The 22,817-nt window shown below is 36.5% G+C and overlaps 1 protein-coding gene across 1 annotated transcript; it reads left to right on the top strand.

The window, feature by feature from the left end:
- Positions 1–1,320: 1,320 nt before the first annotated feature.
- LOC114522798 (deleted in malignant brain tumors 1 protein-like) lies at positions 1,321–22,069 on the top strand. The gene is made up of 13 exons (XM_028543546.1): positions 1,321–1,424; positions 7,132–7,473; positions 8,186–8,455; positions 10,342–10,659; positions 11,016–11,348; positions 12,039–12,302; positions 12,680–12,940; positions 13,609–13,923; positions 15,498–15,827; positions 16,331–16,594; positions 18,182–18,517; positions 19,391–20,035; positions 21,785–22,069. The coding sequence occupies exons 1-13, from the start codon at positions 1,355–1,357 to the stop codon at positions 22,015–22,017; spliced, it is 3,981 nt and encodes a 1,326-aa protein (XP_028399347.1). The 5' UTR covers positions 1,321–1,354; the 3' UTR covers positions 22,018–22,069.
- The last annotated feature ends 748 nt before the right edge of the window (positions 22,070–22,817 follow it).

Raw genomic sequence — 22,817 nt, forward strand, 5'->3', positions numbered from 1 at the left:
TCATATAAAATAACACGTACACGAGTCGCTGTGAATGGCCGATAGCGCAGGAAATCTAGACGTCTGTCGTTCGAGAAAATACGTGCAGGTAATCATAATGCTGGATTCTTGTCTTGTTTGATATGCTCACTCTGCATACACTAGCACACACTGATCATGGTAAACCTACACTAAAACGGGTTTACAGACAACGATCACATGAATCATGAAAGCCTTGTATGCCATGAAAGCCTTGTATGCTATGAAAGCCTTGTATGCCATTCTATGCCATTTTTCAATCAAACCGCACCTTCCTTTCAAGGGTAAAAACGGCCAGACCGATCCTATTGAATTTCAGTACAAACTGATTCCCAGAGTACATGATTCCAAACTCAGCCTTATTCACGTATATCGTTAGCTACATATGCCTAGCACTAATAATGCAGTTTTACCCTTATATTCTGTACGAAGTGCTCTATTTATTAGAAACCCTAAGAAAGAAACATTTTTCTAAAGGAATAAATATTGACAGGAAATGGGGCACAGTTGCAAGCAACGATTGGCGCGCGACGCAGTAACCGCCAGAATTGGCGTCTTGTTTCGATATTGTTTTTCACCTTGTTTCAATATAACTGAACATCACAATTTCGAACATTTTTGCCACAATTTTAACTTCAGGCTAAAGGTTGTAGAATTTCTTAACGGGTTCAAACTTCTATTATTATTTCCACTTCAACTCCATCGAAGCAAAACGTGGCTAAAATATCATTCGGTTCTTATATAGTTATAGAACTATAAGAACTTTATTGACTTAAAATAAATAGCTATGCAACGTTTCACTACCGTGCAGACAGTTTTAGATAAATGGTTTCGGAGTTTACTTCATTCGGCAGGTTAAAGATTAAGAACCAATTAAGCTTTAAGATTGTGTAAGATAACATAAGGTTTATGTATCGCCGAAAAATGAAACGAACCAGAAAGAAGCAGTCTTTTGATCGCGGTTCGTGGACACGACCTTTCTGCTTTGTTTCGTATCAGTCTGTGATAACATTTCTTTGCTTTTGATATACGAACTTACAAATTTCAGTTTATGTGTGACACTATATATACTTGAAGGGCATCCGCACTGAGGGACGCGGTGTTTATTATAATTACTTGTATTAGAGTGTAATGATCGCTATAAAAGTTTAATCCTATGGGGTAAAGCATATATCAATGCGGTCTCAAGCCTCGCAGACCCCGCTGAGGTAAACAATGAGCGGTTGCACGGGTGATCAATATTTTTGTCGAAGATATCGTAATCTGCATGTCTGCAAATATTAAGCAGTAAAATATCATCAACACACGCCATGTTAGAGTCGAATTCGTTGATTGAATGATGCAATTCTTCGTCTTTATCACAGGCGTATTATGCGCGGTGTACTTTGTCCCAGAGCGATGTAAAGGTAAGATGTTTATGTCTATAATTAAGATATTCCACAATTATGCAAAAGAGATTTGTTTTCGACATCTATACATACAATATATAATGAGAATATGAAACAAGATTCGTCCCCGGCAATTTGTCAAGAAGTACAAAATTGTATCTGCGTGGTAAACATCTTCATCGACGTGGGTATAGGGGTTCAAAACGAGGCACTTTTTCTTACATTCAAAGAAATCATTTCATCTCAACGATTATCATCGCATTGTTATAAGAGTTGAAGCGATATCAGACAGTGAGAATCCTTGTTTGCTTAGAAATTTAACCCGACATTTAAAATGATCATATTAAAAACTGACAAACAGCATATTTAGCGGTGTGTCGAAAACGCTACAAATTACATGTGGGTCGCACAAGGCTCTAATTTGGATCCCCACGCCACATTCCCGAACCGAAGTCCATATGCCCACACAAAACTCTGATAATAGCAGTTTGAGAAACAGTTCCGTAGATGACTAATTACTACACCCTGACACGCATGCGTATAACCAGTTTAATCTGGAGTTATCTTGACTGCTGATATCATTTAATCACATAATTCAATTCAGTTCCTAAACCCTGACACGCATGCGTATAACCCGTTTAATCGGGGTTTAACTTGACTGCTAATATCATCTAATCAAACAATTCAATTAATTTATTAAAAGTCGACTTATTCTATTTTTTATGACTAATTATTATTAGATTAGGGCCAAGAGAATTGAGTAGTGGTTTTGTTTATTGTTTTTCTATTAGAGTACATGAAGAATTAGAGCTTTAGTAGCATGACCACGAACATAGCTATACAACTACGGGATTTGTTATTCTCGTGCATTGCTAGCATACGCCATCGCTGAAAACTTCAGGATTATGCAATAATTTCATCGACTACGAGTTTCGCCAGATGGCGTAAGAAAACAGAGCCGAGGGGTAGCGCATAAAATGACGAATTTTGCACGTGACGAGTTTTTATCGCACTCGTGGTGATAGCCAAGCTCCCTATTAACAATTCCAAGTAGCAGTTGCCAGCTGCGAGTGTTTATTTGCAATAATTAATGAGAAAAGGTCTAAAGGTACAACTAGATACATTTCACGCACTCAAGTCAGGGTTTTTTTTAAGAAAAATTTAGAACTGCACATTTTGTCTTTGTAGTAGCATACCAAACAGTTAAAGTTCAATACAACTTGCAGTTAAATTTGTAGATTTGTTATAATTAATTCCTTGAAAGTTATATAGAAAAAAATCATGTAGGAAACTAGAAATTTAAATTATACCGGTATTTTCGAACTCCAGTGAGCACCGCTGTTTGACTGTTTCTCTTATTTGAATTGCAAATACCACTCGCAATACGACCGCCATATTTGTTTTTAGAGGGAAACGATGGGATATTATAGGGTATAAATGGGATCTATGTATACAGTTGGCCATTGCTAGATTGGATTAGATGGGATTCCCAATGTTCGCGCCTTTTGTAATATTTTTTTCGATATTAAATCAGATGCGAATTTGTATATATATATAACATTTTTAAAATTATAATGAAATGAATAAGGAAGTTGAGGATCAAGGACCAAGTGGAACTGCAAAAATATCAGAGAAAGAGGATGATGTGAAACACTTTCACAAGAATGGTCGCCACTATGTACGTTGTGAGACATGCTTTTCCAACCCCAATGTGGTCAGGATTTTCAGCAGGAGAGCTAAAGTTCCAGCGATTGCTCAAGAACCGGGGACTATATACCGTAAAAGCATTGTTTCCGACCACCTGAACACTGAGATTCATCGTGAAGCAAAAAAGACAAAGAGATTGTTTTCTTTAAAAGGACCAGAAAAGGTTCACATTACGTCACTGACACCAATTGGAAGGGCATTATCGACTGCAGATGCACAATTGGCTGCGAAAATTGGTAGCCTATTTTTTCACGTTTACCATGGTGCTAAGAGACTTACTTTGTCTGCCAATTCGTTTCCTTCACGTGTGGTTGTAAGTCGGATAGCCAATGCGTTTTCTTTTGATGATTGGAGTATAAACGACATGCCTAATGATCTCCAATACCTTTCACCAAATGCACACAGAGAATTCCTCAAATGTATTGTAAAGTCAGATAGAAATTCACTTGCTTCCAAGATGTCAAATTCGTTAGCCATCTCCTTAAGATGTGACGGATCGGTTGATAGAACGCAGATAGATAAGATATATTTAATGGCTAAAGTTATATATAGAGACGGAAAAGAAGACAATATCTTTCTCGGCGCAGAAGAGCCCAAAGAAAGAGGAGCAGTTGGAGTTCATAAAGCTATTCTTTCAGCATGTTCAGCAACCCTTGGCGAAGATACCGAAGATGAAGAAGATGTTTTGCTTAATCAAAGCAAGAAAGTGTTTCAGCGTGCTTCTTCTTTTGTCACTGACGGCGCATCAGTAAATACTGGAGAAAAAAATGGTCTTTGGGCTTTGATTGATCGGGATTTAAACCATCCGTTAGACGATGAAGTACCAACACCAATGATTAAAATTTGGTGCGCTGCTCACCGTTCGCAGCTGGCATGGAAATCTGTCACAAACTCAATTCAGGAAGTAAATCATTTAATTCAGCAGCTTTCAAGCATATCCACATTTTTCCATGCATCTGGCATCCGGACACGAGAACTTACTGATGCTGCAAATGCTGAGCGCTGTTGCGTGTTATCATTACCTCGCGTCTTCGAAGTGCGTTGGACAGAATTCACATCGTCGTTAATTGAAGTGGTCTTAAGATCTTGGCGTGCTCTTGTTGCCTATTTCAAAAAAAGTAATGAGAAAGAAGCTGGAGGTTTCTTGTCTTTTTAACAAAGAAATCCAATCTTGACCTGCTGACCTTCATTGCAGATTTGCTTGCTGTATTTTCACGATACCAGCAACAGCTACAGTCGGACTCAACAACACTACTTGACATGGACAGATACACATCGAAGGTGAAAGCAAAGGTGTTAGGATTAAAAGAAACGGCTCTCCTCGGTGGATGGGTTGAAGCACTAAACGAGCAAGTATCGGAGGAAGAAGATGGAACCGTGTCTTTAAAAGAAGTTGAATTAGACTGTGGAAATGCAAGGCATCGTCGACAAATTCACCATCTTTACGTCACTGACACAAGGGACATTGATGCAATTAAGAATGAGATCATTGAGTCTCTGAAAGAATTTTTGACCCAAAGGTTTTTGAACCAAGACGATGATATTGATCTACTCAAGCCATTTGTAAATTTGCAGCAGTCAGCAGATTTGAAGGAGGTTCACAAGCAATTCTTTCAAGACCTAGACTTAATGGAACTTGGTATGGAATTTGATGATGTTCTTAGTATGGAAGATATAGAAGATTTTAGAAAACTATCATTAAGAGAACGATTCCAAAGGTTTGTCCAATCCGACGAGCTGCCTAACTTGAAAGTTGCATTTGCAAGGATCCTTGCAGCTAAGCCACATAGCGCAGATGTAGAACGCCTGATCAGCTGCAGTGTGGCACTGAAGTCGTCTGGTCGTTCTCGAATGCTTCCTGAAACCGAAAATCTCAATTTGTATGTGCATTATAACATGCCACCGTTGGATCAATGGGATCCTAAACCAGCTGTGATGAATTGGATGAATGAAAGAGCACGTCGCACCCGAGATCGTCCAAAAGGAAAACAACAGCAATATTTCAAGGGAATATTTTCCGAAGCTTCGAAAACTGAAGAGAATTTGGCGGATTGTGAAGAAGAAGAACCAGCAAAAAAAAAGAAGAAAACATTTTAGTTGTTGTTAAAATTTACTAGGAAGTCAATAAGAACTGAAATATAAAAGTTTCCATTTATTAAATTTATATCTTAGATCTGAAAGTTCGCGAGTCAGTTTTTTCAACTGCACAATTTTTTTTTTAGAAATGCACAAATTGGTTTAGAACTGCACATTTTGTGTAGAACTGCACGTTAAAAAAAACCCTGACTCAAGTCGGAACATTTTGAGGTGTGTATGGAGGTTCACAAGCAATTCTTTCAAGACCTAGACTTAATGGAACTTGGTATGGAATTTGATGATGTTCTTAGTATGGAAGATATAGAAGATTTTAGAAAACTATCATTAAGAGAACGATTCCAAAGGTTTGTCCAATCCGACGAGCTGCCTAACTTGAAAGTTGCATTTGCAAGGATCCTTGCAGCTAAGCCACATAGCGCAGATGTAGAACGCCTGATCAGCTGCAGTGTGGCACTGAAGTCGTCTGGTCGTTCTCGAATGCTTCCTGAAACCGAAAATCTCAATTTGTATGTGCATTATAACATGCCACCGTTGGATCAATGGGATCCTAAACCAGCTGTGATGAATTGGATGAATGAAAGAGCACGTCGCACCCGAGATCGTCCAAAAGGAAAACAACAGCAATATTTCAAGGGAATATTTTCCGAAGCTTCAACTGAAAGAGAATTTGGCGGATTGTGAAGAAAAAGAACCAGCAAAAAAAAAGAAGAAAACATTTTAGTTGTTGTTAAAATTTACTAGGAAGTCAATAAGAACTGAAATATAAAAGTTTCCATTTATTAAATTTATATCTTAGATCTGAAAGTTCGCGAGTCAGTTTTTTCAACTGCACAATTTTTTTTTTAGAAATGCACAAATTGGTTTAGAACTGCACATTTTGTGTAGAACTGCACGTTAAAAAAAACCCTGACTCAAGTCGGAACATTTTGAGGTGTGTATGGCTGAGTGCCCAACTTATCACGAAGACCCCGTTTTCACGATGCCCTTTTCATTTGAAACGGTATTACATTAAGCAGGTATTACATTATGCCGCTATTACATTATGCCGTCTCGGTCTTGCGTTTACACGATACCGGCAAAAATTGAAACGGGAGCGGCACAAAATGAAAACGTATATAGTACTTATCGGCGAAGTACGAAAACGGAACACTAACCAGTACCGTGCAAACGCTTGTGTCGTTAACTTTTACGACGGATTAAATAGCGAAATGGATTTTATCCAATTTGGATGCCTGTGCACAGCTCTTTTCATTAATATAATTTTAACAACATAGCTAGCTGTGTATACAGCAAAGCGGGAAAACTTTCCTGTCCTGGAAGATTGGTAAGATAGTGACTAAATGACTTATTAGTAATTAATCCACTCCATGTAAAATTACTCTGACTAGGGTGTCCTACTTCGGTGTCATGTTTTCTGGCAGTAATGTAAAATATCTTATTGAATATAAAATCTTATTGGATTGTAATATTGGCCACATGACAAACAATTATAACGTTGCACCGGCAGCCCTAAGCGGAACATTTTCGAATCGCTGCAGTTTTTGCACCGTTTTCAAATTATGCCGGCATCGTGTAAACGTAGTATTATACAATTACTTAATGGTTTCCGTGTTTGGATGGCCTGATCCAAACACGCGGGAATGTTGCGAGAGTTAAGAAAAGCGCGCGAAACACGAGCCGAAGGCGAGTGTTTTGCGAGCTTTTCTTAACTCGAGCAACATTCCCAAGTGTTTGGATCAGATCATCCAAACTCGGAAACCATTAGGTAATTGTTTTATAAAATAACAAACCATAAAAAAATTGTTTTTAAATTCCCGCGAAATTTCCGTGTTTGGATGGCCTGATGTAAACACGGGCTTCAACCAATCAGAACACGCGTTATATACATGTTATTTTATAAATAATATTACTAATTCCACAGGAATAAAAGCACCTCTCAGATTAAGAGGGCCATCCAGTGCAAAAGGCATCGGTCGTGTCGAGGTATTTTACAACGGAGCCTGGGGGACAATCTGTTATCTTGAATGGGATATGAAAGATAGTACTGTTGCATGTCGTCAGCTTGGTTACCCATATGCCATTAGGTCTACACATGCAAGACATCACCACCAAGTTCCATTTGGATTGGGTAGTGTACCTATATGGTTAAGTCGCGTCGCTTGTACCGGAGATGAAAGATATATTTCAGAATGCTCTCATCCAGGATGGGGAAAAAATTCTTGCTTGCACTATCGAGACGTGGGAGTACAATGTTCTTTGACAGGTAAATTTATTATTATAAGGTTCCACTAGTCAAATTAATTCTTAAAAAAATAAATTTATTAATATTAAGAAGGTCCACTAATCAAACTAATCTTTTACCTTGGATAAAACTAAGACCTATATTGAATCCATTTTACTAGCTAGGCGAGTTGTATGAATGTGAAAGTTACCATAGCTACAAACACCAGACACGCCCAAAAGATAGAAAATGGCGGAACTTTATCAACACGATATAGCTATAAAATGGCTTAAAATATTCTGTCACGCTAGCTCCATCTATTTCTCGTTGAGTTATTTTGCACGACAGTAACGGTAATGGGACTTTTCAGCAGGAAAGAAAACGTTTTGCATAATTATATTCATAAATTTTAGAGAACAATGTAATTTTTTAATGTAAAAATAATTATTTTCACTTGACAACATATATATTTCTGGCGAGCAACATGATCGGGTAGTAGGATTACTAGAGAGACCAAAGGAGGGCAAGCTATGCATGCATACAGCCCCTTTGAGACTGACTGAGACATACATACCAAAAAAGGGGGAAAACACTATCCCATGACGTAAAGAATTTAAATTCATTTATGAGATATAGACTTGTAATTATACCTGCCGAAAAGATATATAGGTTTGCACAATTTTACTCGTACCACCATAAATTCCTTCTGTCTTGTTAACGTCTGGTTGAAACCTTGTTTTGGTTATATTTTTAGCGGGAATAACTGTGTTAATCTTTTGCTACACTCCTACCCATGTGAAAGAAGGTGACGATTTCACATGTGCATGTAGAGGTATAGGTGCAGGAGGAGTCCCAGCAACCAGCGTGTCGTGGTATAAAGAAAACACACGGATTACCGAGATAAAAAAAGAAAGAAAAATATTGCTGCTAAGAAATGTTGCTAGAAATGCCAATGGAACATACAGCTGTGTAGTCGAAAGCCACAATCTTACAGAACGCAAATCAATTAAACTAACGATTCGTCGTAAGTATAATAAAAAAAATATTTAAGTATCGTTGATTTAATTAATAGGTTGTATTATGAGTATTAAAAGTGGAACTGAATATTGGTATATTCCTAGTCTGACTGGAAACCCTGTCTGTTTATTTTGAGAAACCAATTTACTAGTCGTTTCCTGTTCCTACTTGCTTCTTTTTTCCATGCTAAAATTATTTTTTTGCCCATCGTGGTGAGTAAAATTATTTTTATTCTCTTCTTCGATGTGTTCTTCGTTTAAATGTAAAATAACTTCTTAATAACCAAACGCGAGGTCTTTTTGTACAGACTGAGCTCGTAGAGCGAGGTTAATTTGTACAAAAAGATCGAGGTCCAATATTTCTCGGTAAAGACCGAGCAAGCGAGGTTAATAAAAAGTTTATTATATGGCATAATGCATGTATTTGCACTTTAAACAAACAAGAAATGCATAAATTCGTATTAGTAGCCTGGTACGCATTTGATAAAAACAAAAACAAAATATTGAATTATTTAGTTTACCTAAACTGTCTAGAGACGTCATATTAATTTCAAAATTAATGAAATTTTCTCTTGAGCATTTACTTGTGCCTTTTTCCTTCAGAATTTCTTTGTTTTTCATCTCGTAATGTATCGTCGGTCCATTACGGGAGAGTGCCGGTCCACTACGGGAAAATAATGGCCCGCTGAAAATTCTACTCGCTGAAAATTCTTCTCAGCCAATAACAGAGCTCCTTTTCACCAGAAGTGAAGTTTCGTAAATAATATATTTTTAATAACTACCAGAAGCTTTCTTAATTACAAATTCTATTAAATTTAAATGCGTAAATGTAAGCTGATAGTGGAGTAAACTCCGAAACGTTGTTACAATTTAATAAAATTTAATGAGTTCACGGCAACCAGGTATATAACCCATCGTAATAATCGATACTCTGATTTTAATAAATGAAAGTTATCACCACACAAAGATTAACTTTCACGACCCAACGTTTCGAGACTCCGGTGTAGTGTCTTTATCATGGGTGATCTGATGTTGAAACTCAGTTCATTATATACTTTCAAAATCTATCAATCAGATGTAAATATTCTTTTGGCAAATAGCTTCCGTCATCCCTATTTAGGGCACAAAGACTCGCATTAATATGCCAGGCTTCCAAACAACGCCTTTGTCCATAACGATCATCAGTGCATGGTAATGACTTTTGAATCGTTCCTCGAAACGTTAATTGGATCGTGAAAGTTAATTTTTGTGTGGTGATTAGTTCCATTTATTAAAATCAGAGTAGCGATAATTACGATGGATTAGTAAAATTTGTTACTTAGAAAGCCATCTGGGGCCAGTTATACTATAGCTCAGTGTATAAAACTCTTATAACTACACTTTGCATGGTTAAATTCTATAATTAATTCAGAAATACACGACTGTGATTGGCCAATTCTGTCCTTAACTACAGTTAAAAAAGTAAACTAGTCTTTTAAATAACCGACCCCAGGTCGTTATCAAAAAGATATTAGCTACCTCTTTGCACAGTTAATAGAATATACATGGTTTAGAGACTACATAAAAGTACAATAGAACTCATTAACTATGTCGAGGAACATTTATGCAAAAAATGTTCCTTATTCGTCACGTGTCTATTGTGTTTTGAACAAATAAACCAATAGTAAGGTCTGAATTAACATGTTTTTCAAGTCACGGTTGAGGAGCTAAGCCAAGCCTATAGTTGGGCAAAAATACAATAGACATGTGACGGATAAGGAACCATTTCTTGCATAAACCTGGATAATAACATAGATAATGAATTCTCTTGTACTTCCATCTAGTCTCCAAACCATGTATATTTTAATAACTTTGCTCTTACTTTCACAATGTTTTTCATGAAATATTTTAACAGCCACCCCGCCTGTCAGATTAAAGGGGCCTTCAAGTGAAAATGGAATTGGTCGTGTAGAAGTGTTCCTTAATGGAGGGTGGGGAAGAGTTTGTGATAAAGATTGGGATTTCATCGATGCTAGGGTTGTATGCCGTGAACTTGGTTATCTGGATGCTGTTGAGCAACTTAATTATACGACGTTTCTCAAAGGTTATGATCCTCCTGGGCCGGTTTACGAACTTTCATGTAATAAAAGAGATCGAAGTGTAGAAAACTGTTTTCACGGAAAAAAAGGCGACGACAGGTGCAAAGATGCTGGAGTAGAATGTAGAAGAACAGGTATAAACGTATGCTAAATTAAATAAATTACTATACAGCAAAGTGCCTCCAGTATCTATAAAGACCGTTTATTTCCGTCTGCGCAGTATTATGCAACAAACTATTATTTTTTTTACTTCTCAAGGAAAACAGAACATAGACCATTTTGAATAAGATAAAACAACGTGGTTATACAGCTTTTCTCATAGATGCAGCTAGACATGGTAACTGGCAATCTTTCGAAGAGCCACGTCCCCATTTCGAAAATCACTTTTGAGTACGGTTTTATGTATGAATATAGAAATGAAATAATATAGTGACACAAGACTATAATATATTTTAAATACAATTCTGATAGTATTTTCACATCGTTTTAGCGGTAACTGAACGAGTAAGGTTACATGGGAAAAACGCGGAAAATGGTACTGGTAGTATTGAAATCTTCCACGATGGACGATGGGGATATATCTTAGATTATGGATGGGATATGAGAGATGGTAGGGTTGTATGTCGTCAACTCGGTTTTCCTGATGCTAGAAGGATTTTGATCGGAACCGATCGTGATCATTTCGACAGAACCTCTCGACCGTGGTTAAATGAAGTCGCTTGTACTGGGGAGGAACGTAATATATTTGATTGTTCTCATGGAGGTCTCGGAAGTTATACTTACGAGGAACACCACAACGCAGGAGTGCAGTGCTCTTCAAAAGGTATATTTTTACAGTAAACTAAACTAAACTAAACTAAACTAAACTAAACTAAACTAAACTAAACTAAACTAAACTAAACTAAACTAAACTAAACTAAACTAAACTAAACTAAACTAAACTAAACTAAACTAAACTAAACTAAACTAAACTAAACTAAACTAAACTAAACTAAACTAAACTAAACTAAACTAAACTAAACTGTAAATATATACAGTAAGGTTCACCGAAATCTTACTACTGTAAATATTTACATTAGCTATCTCTTAAGGTGAAACAAAAGACACTTACTGTTAAAAAAAACAGTATCCTTATAATGTTTTTCTCACCTTAATATCTGCTGTAAATATTATTCTAGTGAAAATACTTTCACGCGTGGATTTACAATATAACATGCGCTTGATAAACCACCAGTTATACAACTGTGCAAGTACTGTTTATAAAAGAAATAATATGGAAAATATATTTCCATGTTTTTATACAATTATGGAAAGTCCTCTTGACCAATCAGAACGCGCGTTACGTTAAATGTTTAAAGTCCTCTTGACCAATCAGAACGCGCGTTACGTTAAATAATTTCAATTCAATTACTCTTTCAATTTTTAAAAGACGCAAAGCAACTACCACCTGCCTGCAATATGTATGGAAAATAAATTACTAAAGCTTATAACTTTATCTATTTCTAATTTTTAGAGGGACTGATTGTGATATTAAGTTGTTTCACTCCTGTTAAGCCAAGTAAGGGTGATAATTTCGCATGCGTGTGTAGAGGTGAAGGAGGAACCGCTGCTGTTAATGTGACATGGTATAAAGAAAACACACAGATTACGGACACGAAGAAAGAAGAACAAACATTGGTGCTGGAAAATGTTGGTGAAACTGACATGGGAATATATAAATGCGTAGCTGAGGACCACGATCGAAAAGACGAAAAATCAATTGATGTGGTACTTTCCCGTAAGGACATTCGTAACGGATATTTTATGATTCTGCGCTTAGTTTTTTAAGTTTGTGTTTGTAACAAAATTTAATTGATTGGCTGGAAGCGTTTCGCAACATGCTAGCATTTCTCATCCAGCACGCCGCGAAAACGTAGCCAGCTCGCTGTGCATGTGAAATACAACTGCATGGCCAGCTTTGAAAAATAGAAAGAGAGAACGACAACATAAAATAAGGAACAGCTTGAATGTGTGAAATCGTAAAAAAAATCGTAAAAAAGAGTGTAGATGAATTAATCTAGGATAAACCATGTATACGGGTTTTAACCCTCTACCATGGAATCGTTTAATTTTCTGGTGTTTCTATCTCAAATTTTGCTTTCGATTATTATTTAGAGAGAATTACTGCGGTAATCAACTGCTCCAGCGCTGTCATAGCAGACGAAGGTGATAATTTGACATGTGTTTGTAAAAATGGGGGAATCCCAGCAGCCAACGCGTCGTGGTATAAAGAAAATATGCGGATGGAAACCGAGATTGGTGAAAGACAAACATTGGTGTTACGAAATGTTGTTGAACAAGACAATGGAATATATAGCTGTGTAGTCCAAAGGCACAATCTTACAGAACGCAAATCGATCAGCCTGAAGGTTCATCGTAAGTATATATGAATTTTACTATAATATTTAAAACTCAATCGTGTGATGTAGGCTTTCCAGCTTCAATTAGCAATACTAAATTCGTAGTGCAACAGAAAAAAGCGAACAAGAATCAGTACAAGTACTGAAGAGAATCAGCACTGATAATTCGGAAAATACCTTTTTGTATTGCTTACGTATGGTATTCCGTTTTTTTAGTTCTCAAGGTGGGCATTGACAATTAATTTCTAAAGCAATGAATAATCACAACAACTTGAAATTTGCAGTGGGCGACTAAATCGTCAGGCGGGCAAAGCCATTGATTTTTAAAATAAATTATTTTCTCACAGAATAACTGATGGAAATAATAATTAAAATATAAGAAAACGACGATAATTTACAGTGATCGCAACCTCGTCTCCAGTTAAGGTATTCCCGCTCTTCTCATGAGTGGCCAGAGCAAATACCCTGCATGGAAACAATGTTGGAAGCATCGTTGAAAATGAAATGAAATTAATTTAGCAGATATGAATAGAGGAAATCCACCATACTGGGGTCTAATTAAGTTCTTCTCATTTTCCCTTCTTACATGCCTTAATTTTTCTCATGCTAAAATTATCGTTGTTTACCCATTGTGGTGGGTAAACTCTTCTTTTTTCACGATATTTTCATAAATTATTTTAATAGCCGCGCTTCCTGTCAGATTAAAGGGGCCTTGGAGTGAAAATGGTACCGGTCGCGTTGAAGTGTTCCTTGATGGAAGATGGGGAAGAGTTTGTGATTTATATGATGATAACGACTTTACTGTGGTTTTTTGCCGTCAACTTGGTTATCTTGGTGTTTCTGATAAACTTAATTTTTGGAACGTTCCCAAAGGTTACGATCCGCCTGTGCCGGTTTATAAGGTCTTTTGTGAAACGGAACATCAAAACGTAGCAAGCTGTAGTTACAGATTACATCGCGACAAATGCGAAGATGCTGGAGTAGCATGCAGAAAAACAGGTATAAACGTACTGAATTAAATAAATCATAACAAAAAAGTGCCTTTTATCTTAGCTAATGATATAAGGACAAAAGTAGTTCCGTTAGTCGAGAAATTTCGCACGTGCTCTTAGAATTGTATTAGAGCACAATTTAATAATTTCTGCGCCTGTCTGGCTAATGACTGCATGTATATCTGGGGCATAAAAAATTAACAAAAAATAAGAACAGCCAAGTGCAATTTATGTGTTCTATGGAGCATTTTATGGTACGAGTTTTGCTTTAGCTACTATGTTATGTACAGTAGGAGGCAAAAGTTTGAGTCCAGTGACTGTATTTCATTGTTTTAGCAGCATATATTAATTTTCTACAGAAAACCTTACCGAAATGTGAACTAGAAAAAAGTAAATAAGTGAACTGAAAAATACATGCTGCACAACAACTATGGGATGTTATGCATTCATTTAACGTATGTTAATGTGCAAGCATGCATTACTTGTCAATGCTTAGTACCCCTCTTTTTTTGCTTTTGAAACGGCCTTTATTCTTGCTGGCATAGATTCCAAAGGTTTTTTAATGTCGCACGTTCAATACCTTGCCAGCATTCGTCGACCACTTGCCTCAAGTCATCCTGGCTGGTGGGTCTGTGCCTCGCCCTTTTCCGTTTAAAACGGACCTACAAGTGCTCCATAAGTTTTAGATCTGGAATTTGAGGTGGAAAGCCATGACAACGAGATCACCAGAACGAGTGTGCTTCTAAATTATTTCTGGCACATAGGAGATGTACATGTGTTTAGGGTGATTATATCATCTAGTTAGACGCGCGATCATCTTTGTGCCAGATGAAATTCCATGTCCTTGAAGAATTGGATGATACTTTTCTTTAATTAGGATCCTATTATATCTTTCAATATTGCCAAATCCAGCATGACCGAAGCAGCTTGAGTAGGATTTAGTTTCTTCGAATTTCTCCAAGATTAGTTGCATACCACCTTTTGAAATTCTCACTTTTTCTGCGAGCTTACGAGGAAAGAATCCTTCAATACTTAATGCAACTATTTGTCCTTGTGCACCATCACTTTGCCCTTTTTCCCAACCATCTTGGGTTGTGTAAAGGAATGAGAACTTTATTTTGTTATAATTTAGATCAATAAAACCAAAACAGAGTGCAATTAATATGGTTTACAGTGTTGAAACACTAGCACGCATGTCTTAACTCGAATACGCTGCCAGGATATAATACTGGAATTCTACAACGACTGGATTCAAACTAAAGCATTTCATTTCAGTCAATTTATTGGCACGGCAGCGCTACAGTGGGTAGCTGTATGAAAAATTTTATTAGTGTTCGCGCTACCAAAACAAATGCCGGGCACGGATGAAATGGGCACGGGTACCCATTTTAGCCGCGGTGCCGTGCCAATAAATCGCTGTTCAGGCTATACGATTACAATGGCCGGGCTAAAATGAAATTGTTACCGTACCCATTGTAGCCATGCCGTGCCAATAAATTGACTGTAGTTTACAAAAGGCTAAGACGTGTAGATCAATTAACCGTTTAAATACATTCTAATGGTTTTTGTATGCTGTTCTAGGGGTAACTGAAACTGTGAGGATAAACGTAGCACGCAATGGTCTTGGAGGAAGTATTGAGATTTTCCACAATGGAAAATGGGGGTTTATCTTAGATAGTGGATGGGATATGAGAGATGCCAGAGTAGTATGTCGTCAACTGGGTTACCCAGATGCCAAAAGGGCTTTACTAGGTGTCGACGTCGATAATCCCGATAAAACTCAGCACCCGTGGTTGGATAATGTCGCTTGTACTGGGAAGGAACGTAATATACTGGACTGTCCTCATGGAGGTTTCGAAGATCATTCTTTTGAATTTGATAGCAACGCAGGAGTACAGTGTTCTTCAAAAGGTATATTTTTATGCAATAAACTATACTGTAAGTAATTATAATAGGTATATGTTAAGGTCAGACTACGGATATTACCATAAAAAAATAATATATTTACAGTAAATATTTACAGCAAGAATATTGTTTTCACTTTTCCAGTGAAATATACTGTAAATATTTGACGTAGAAAAATTATTCTATACATTTACGACATGATCTACCTTAAATCAAACTGCATTATTTACAATGCATTTATTGCAAAAGCTAATGTCATAAACCGATTCGATGTTTTTCTATGTAAAAGAACAGTGTTTCCGTAGATTCATAGAAATTCGCTTATCGAGCAATCAGGATACACGAGCGAACCGAAAATGTTACCATTACATTAAACTGAAAACAGTATTAAAATTAACAGAATGTTTTTAATGTAACAGCAGCAAAGCAATTGCCACCTCTGTCTGGATGGGAAAAAAAACTTCAATGAATGCAAAATTTATAATTTTAAATCTTTTTCTAATTCTTAGAGGGACCGACTGTGATATTCAGTTGTTTCGGTCCTATCACGTTAAATAAGGGTGATAACTTCACATGCGTGTGCAGAGGAGAGGGAGGAACCGCTGCTGTTAATGTGACATGGTATAAAGAAAACACACAGATTACGGAGACGAAGAAAGAAGAACAAACATTGGTGCTGGAAAATGTTGGTGAAACTGACACGGGAATATATAAATGCGTAGCTCAGGAACACGATCGAAAAGACGAGAATTCACTTGATGTGGCAGTTGTACGTAAGTACACATAACAGATAATCTCAGGGCCGTAACTAGAACGATAATTGGGGGGGGGGGGTGTTTATTCATATATTCAGTTTTGCCCGACGGATATCTATTGTAAGCTATTGCACTTACAAAAGAAACCCGTCGGGCAGAACTGAATGTATGAATATACACCCCCCCACCGCCCCCAATTATCGTTCTAGTTACGGCCCTGGATGATCTATGCAGTTTTGTTTTTCAACTTTGTAAGTAAAGCAAGTTAATCGGGAAGGGAGGAGTGTTGCACAGAGTGCTGGCATTTCATTCTTAAATCTGCTGTCAAAATGTAAAGAGTTTGTTTTGTCTGTGAAATACAGCTGGCACATTGTGAAAAATATAAACAGAGGGCTTGAATGTGTGAATTGAAAACTTTCTGAAAAAAACACAAGATACGGTTTTTTCACGTATGTATATGTATAAAAGTTTAAAATCATTTAAGTGATACTTATGAAATCAACGATTGAATAGATCCACATAGCGTTGGTTTCTGTTGATGATTTGGTGTGTTTTTTTTGGCATAAAATGAGTAGTCCTTCTTTAAACCTCGGGAAAATATTTTTATTCCGACCGACCAATAGGTAACATACCGTATCGAATATTCAATAATTCGTATATAACCAATATAAGCCTAAACTTGCGTGTACAATACAACGCATGCCTCGCGCAGCTTTTAACAATCCCAAAATGGAGGGAAATTATAAAGTCCAACTTGTTGTTTGATATTGTATATAATTTTCAAACCTTTCCTTCGGGAATTTGATGAAATATACACTGGCGGTCAAAAAAAACTGCTCAAATGTTGCTATTATCGTATGTAACAGGAATCGTAACAATCAATCTTTTATTGTACACTAGCGGTCAAAAAGAACTGTTTAGATACAAATTCATAAAAAGAAGCGAATATAAAAGAAAGCTTCATAGGCATTTTGGATAATTCTCTTATTCCAAACAATATTTCAATAATGTAATGCACCTGCCACCCTTCCAAGACATAGTCAAACAATGGTTTCAGGAAGAGGGGGTGACAGAAATGGATTGGCCTGCACAGTCAAAAGACCTTAACCTTATTGAAAATCTGTGGGACAATGTCAAGGGGATAGTGCAAGAAAGGAATTCAATCATAAAGCGTCTATGATTTATCCGTTGCTGTAAAGACTGTCCATAGGATGAATTTCTTTTGACCGTTAAGATTACTACCTTAACAGAAAGTATGCCACGCCGGTGTAAGGCCGCTATCAATTATAAGGCCAAAGGAGGGTCAACAAAATATTAATATTTCATATAGCTTAGCATGTAATCTAGTATATATTTCTATATTTACTCGTATATATTGTTAGAGGGACAGTTACGTTCATTTGAGAGCAATTTAACTTGTTTTGAGCAGTTCTTTTTGACCGCCAGTGTATTACATACCCGTTCGGGATGATATATACCTCAATCTCATGGGCAAAGCCATCGATATAATAGGGCTTTACATAGGGTTTATATTAGTTAGAGTTTTACATTACCATTCAAGAAAAGAGCTCAAGACTAACGTTCACTTTATATAAATTATTACAGCCATGACTTTGCCACTCAGATTAAGAGGGCCATTGAAAGAGCAAGGTATTGGTCGTGTCGAAGTATTCCTTTATGGAAAATGGGGAACAGTGTGTGACCCCCAGTGGTGGTTCAAAGACGAGGCTAAGGTTATTTGCCGTCAACTTGGTTATACGGGCACTGGTAAAGAGCTTTCTCGCGTTCCTCGCGGTTATGGGCCGATGTTTATCGTTGAATGCGATGGGACAGAACCAAACATAACAAGCTGTTATTACCACCCCCATATCGAAGTTGGGGAATGCACTCATTTTGATGATGCTGGAGTACATTGTGAACATAAGGAGGTTAAAAAAAAAGGTAAAAAATCTCCTTTAATTGTCGCAATATCATAGGCCGATCGATTAAAGAGTCTTACACTATTATGTTCGAAGAGACGCTGTTTTCGGAGACGTGCAAGTTTGATGCTTTCTACAGTAAAATATTTTTCAATCAATCGACAATAAATAATAATTATTATTATTCATTCATACTGCATTCTCGTTTCTGATTGGTCGAAACGCTCCAAATAAATCTCAATATCCGGTTAAATTTAAAAATTTTACCCGTTCTGACGTCATACCGATGGATGTTGATTTTTTGGATCGAACTTCGATCCAACCGGAAGTACGCAGCACTGCAGCAGCAAAAGCCCGCGAAATTAAGAATTCAGAATTGCAAAAACAAATATAATCATAGCGTTCAGTAGATTCGATTGCTACATAAAACGAGGAAGAATTAAAATGTGTAATAAGACCATTGGATTCGGCTTTCGCATGATATCAAGAATTATTCAGACCTCGGTCAAAGTTATCATAATTAGTTAAAAGTTAATATAACATTTTAGTATATTTTCAGTATTGAAAAATGGCCTTTGAGCATTCTGATTGGCTCCCTCAGCAGTAACTCTGAGGCAATAGTTACTGCTCAGAGCAGTTTGAGCAGTAACTATTGCTTTTCCCCAAAAAAAACATGGCTGAAAATACTCAAAATCAAAATTATATTCATAAAATAAACACGTGTATCAGTTGTATTTATAAATAAAACTTTTTCAATACTGAAATTATACTAAAACAATTAGTCGCCTCAGGCTCGGTGATTACAAGTCTATATTCACTTCGCCTTCGGCTCAGTGAATATAGGCTTGTAATCACCTCGCCTTCGGCGACTAATTGTTAAATAATCTCTCTGCAGATTCAGTTACACCCGAATTGACACCTTCATCTAGCTACACCACAATCCTTAACGAAAATGGAGTCGCTGGTACACACAGGATGGATACAACAACTGCTCTGAATTATAGTCCTTTAGGATCATACGTTGCAACCACGACACACGATCGTGGAGACGGTGGTTTCAGTAGTGAGTCCATTCACATGGAAAAGAAACATACTGTAATAAAACCTTCAAATGCCACGGTTTCATATAACTCTATTTCAAAGACAATTGTTGGGAATATCTATCTCCATAGTGATATTGCCAGTACAGAAAAGACGCGTAACGTAACAGTTTTGAATCTCAGTCCTACAGTGTCAAATAATATGACTGTAAAACATCACCCTGGCAACACCTATAAAGTTCAAGGCTCCGAAAGTTCATCATTTTTGATATACAGATCTTCCTGGTCTGAGCAGAGCATTTCCATAGACCGTTTTGAAAACAACGACTCCGTATCTAAGACCTTCAGCATTCCAAAGACATCAACTGGGCTCTATAAATCTACAGCAACCAACACCCTTAGAAAAAGTCATCACGATACTATAATCCAAACACCCCACAAGACGCACACGACGACAGTTTTAAAACACAGCTCAAATGTAGACCATAAAAGCGCCATAGGTAAGAAATTAATGTATTTTAATAAAAGGTTATAAATTATTAGAATTTTGCACTTTTGTGCAACGAATCATTATGATCGTCGGCTGCATGCAATTCTTGTACAGATTACACTGCAAAAAGTGTTTTTGAATTCGAGTAAAATTACTCAAAAAGTTGAGTAAAACGTTATTTTTACTCGATTCATGCGTAGATTTACGCGAATATCGAGGAGTTCCACTCAAAATTTTGAGTAAAGTGTTTACGCGAATGTTTGAGTAAATTGTTTTGAGTAACTTAGGATGATATACTCAACAAACCGAGTAAATATAGCTACTCAAATTGAGTAAAATAACTCAATTTTACGATAAAACTTGATAATTTACTCAAACATTGAGTAAACTGATTATTTGCAATTACATTTTACTCAATGTCTGAGTAAAATGAATGCTTCAGTTTAACGGTTTTACTCAAGTATTGAGTAAAATTACTCAAAAAGTTGAGTAAAACGTTTTTTTTACTCGATTCATGCGTAGATTTACGCGAATATCGGGGCGTTCCACTCAAAATTTTGAGTAAAGTGTTTACGCGAATGTTTGAGTAAATTGTTTTGAGTAACTTAGGATGATATACTCAACAAAACGAGTAAATATACTCAAATTGAGTAAAATAACTCAATTTTACGATAAAACTTGATAATTTACTCAAACATTGAGTAAACTGATTATTTGCAATTACATTTTACTCAAGGTCTGAGTAAAATGAATGCTTCAGTTTAACGGTTTTACTCAAGTATTGAGTAAAATTACTCAACATGATCATTTGCTAGTAATTTTACACAATTCACGAGTAAAAGAGTAAAGTGAATAATTTGCGTAGTGGAAGCACGGCGAATGTATGAATTGTATAGTCTTTGGTTCCTGATGCGTAACTGGTAAGTCGCAGAGTCTGTTGTGCGCTAGAATCTGTTGAATTATCTGCGCTGGACGTTAAAAGCCAAAAAGATGTAAAAGTCAATTGACGGATTAAAAGAGTAGTAGGTGGAAATGGGTTTTGAAGATTATATTGTGCGCAATTTGAAGGTAAATATGTATGTAACTACAGAGTTAACCTTTGGCCGATCTGTTCATTCCGCTGTTTATATATTTTATCCTCGGTTTAGTTTTAAACGCTGCATGGCACTAACTGCAGAGATTCGACGAATGCAGTCTTTCAATAGATGTTTTTGCGGAAGCCACATACCGTTCGTGTATTACAAATCCGCCAGTTCAAAAGGAAAATCAAATGTTTGATTTTTGCGCGCGCAAATAACGGTATTCGGTGAATTAAATAAAATATTTACATGTTTATATAGAGCGCTCCCAGTGCCTCTAATTCATGCTTTTTATTGCAATATATGCCAGGGTGTTTTGATATTGAAATTATTTAAGATAATTGGGGTTCGCTGATTAATGTATCAGTGTGACAGTGCTTTTTTCACCAGATAATCTGTAGCTTCAACAACCCTGTCTTCTGTTTATTTTGTCATGTTTTAAATTTAATATTACAAAATATAATACACAGAGTTTATACTATTGTCTATTGGCCAGTTTATAATGTAAATTGTTTACTAATAAACATGGTAAACACTTTGCCATTTTCAAATAGAAAATGTAGAATTTTGACCAATGATCATGATCTAATTTACATCACGTGTAAATATTTGAATGCTGTAGTTGATCAGGTGCTATTTTGACAAAATTTAATATCCTTGCATGGGTTTTCAATTTTCAGGGAACTCTGATGATACCGACGAATCTGCAAACTTAATTGAGTGGTATATTATATTTGTGGCAATATTGGTTCCCGGAATTGTCGTTGGAATTCTCACGGCGATCATTATCTATTGTCGTCGTCGTGTTTTTTACGACAACCAGGAAGAGATGAATCTTACGGGATTTAAAACAAAAAAAAGTGATTTGGCAGCAGATGCAGAGGACGAAAATGATCAACTGATATTTGGTTGAACAATTTTCTTTGCGATGTATAATAACGTCAATTAAGTATTTACTTGCTATTTTTCCAGTAGGTTTACAGTAAAATTTACATGAACTCGTGTTATTGCTTTTCTTTAACTTAATTTGGCCGAATAAAACGGTTAATTTTTAAATGAATGTTAACTATAGCAATTTAAGAAAACTTAACTATATAAGAAAACTTAAGAATATACACAGGCCGCAATATGATTGTTTCGATATCATGTATAATTTATATGAGCTGTGATCAGATCGATGAATTCGATGAATATCAGGAAATATCCTCCCTAACTGTTAATATTAATGCATCCATGCCTTCGAGGGAAATATCCAAGTTTTGTTTTAACGAAAATATTCATGCTTCGACTTTCTGAGCGGGCAACGATTTTGTACTTGTGTCCAGGGTGGGAAAAATTGGGTTTATCTAAGGATACGGTACCATGAATCGATGTATATCACAATTTGCTATAACACCGATAGCTATTAACATTCAAAAATTCTGAAATAAATATGCCTGTTCTTTGAGGCGGCAAAAAATGCCTCATGTCCGCGTCGGCCATTATAGGGAACCACTTAGGGGTATTGGGTAAGTATACCTAAAATTATAATAGGTTTGAATTTAACATACAGCCTTGCTTTGCACTCAGATTAAGACGGCCAAGGAAAGAGCAAGGTATTGGTCGTGTCGAGGTATTCATTAATTTGTAGAAAAGGGGGAACAGTTTGCGACCTAGACTGGGATTTAAAGGATGCCAAGGACGTATGCCGTCTACTTGGTTATACCCAGCAAT

Source organism: Dendronephthya gigantea, unplaced genomic scaffold (genome assembly GCF_004324835.1).
Source record: "Dendronephthya gigantea isolate DGI-Jeju-01 unplaced genomic scaffold, DenGig_1.0 000024F, whole genome shotgun sequence".
In the NCBI taxonomy this organism is placed as follows: domain Eukaryota; kingdom Metazoa; phylum Cnidaria; class Anthozoa; order Malacalcyonacea; family Nephtheidae; genus Dendronephthya; species Dendronephthya gigantea.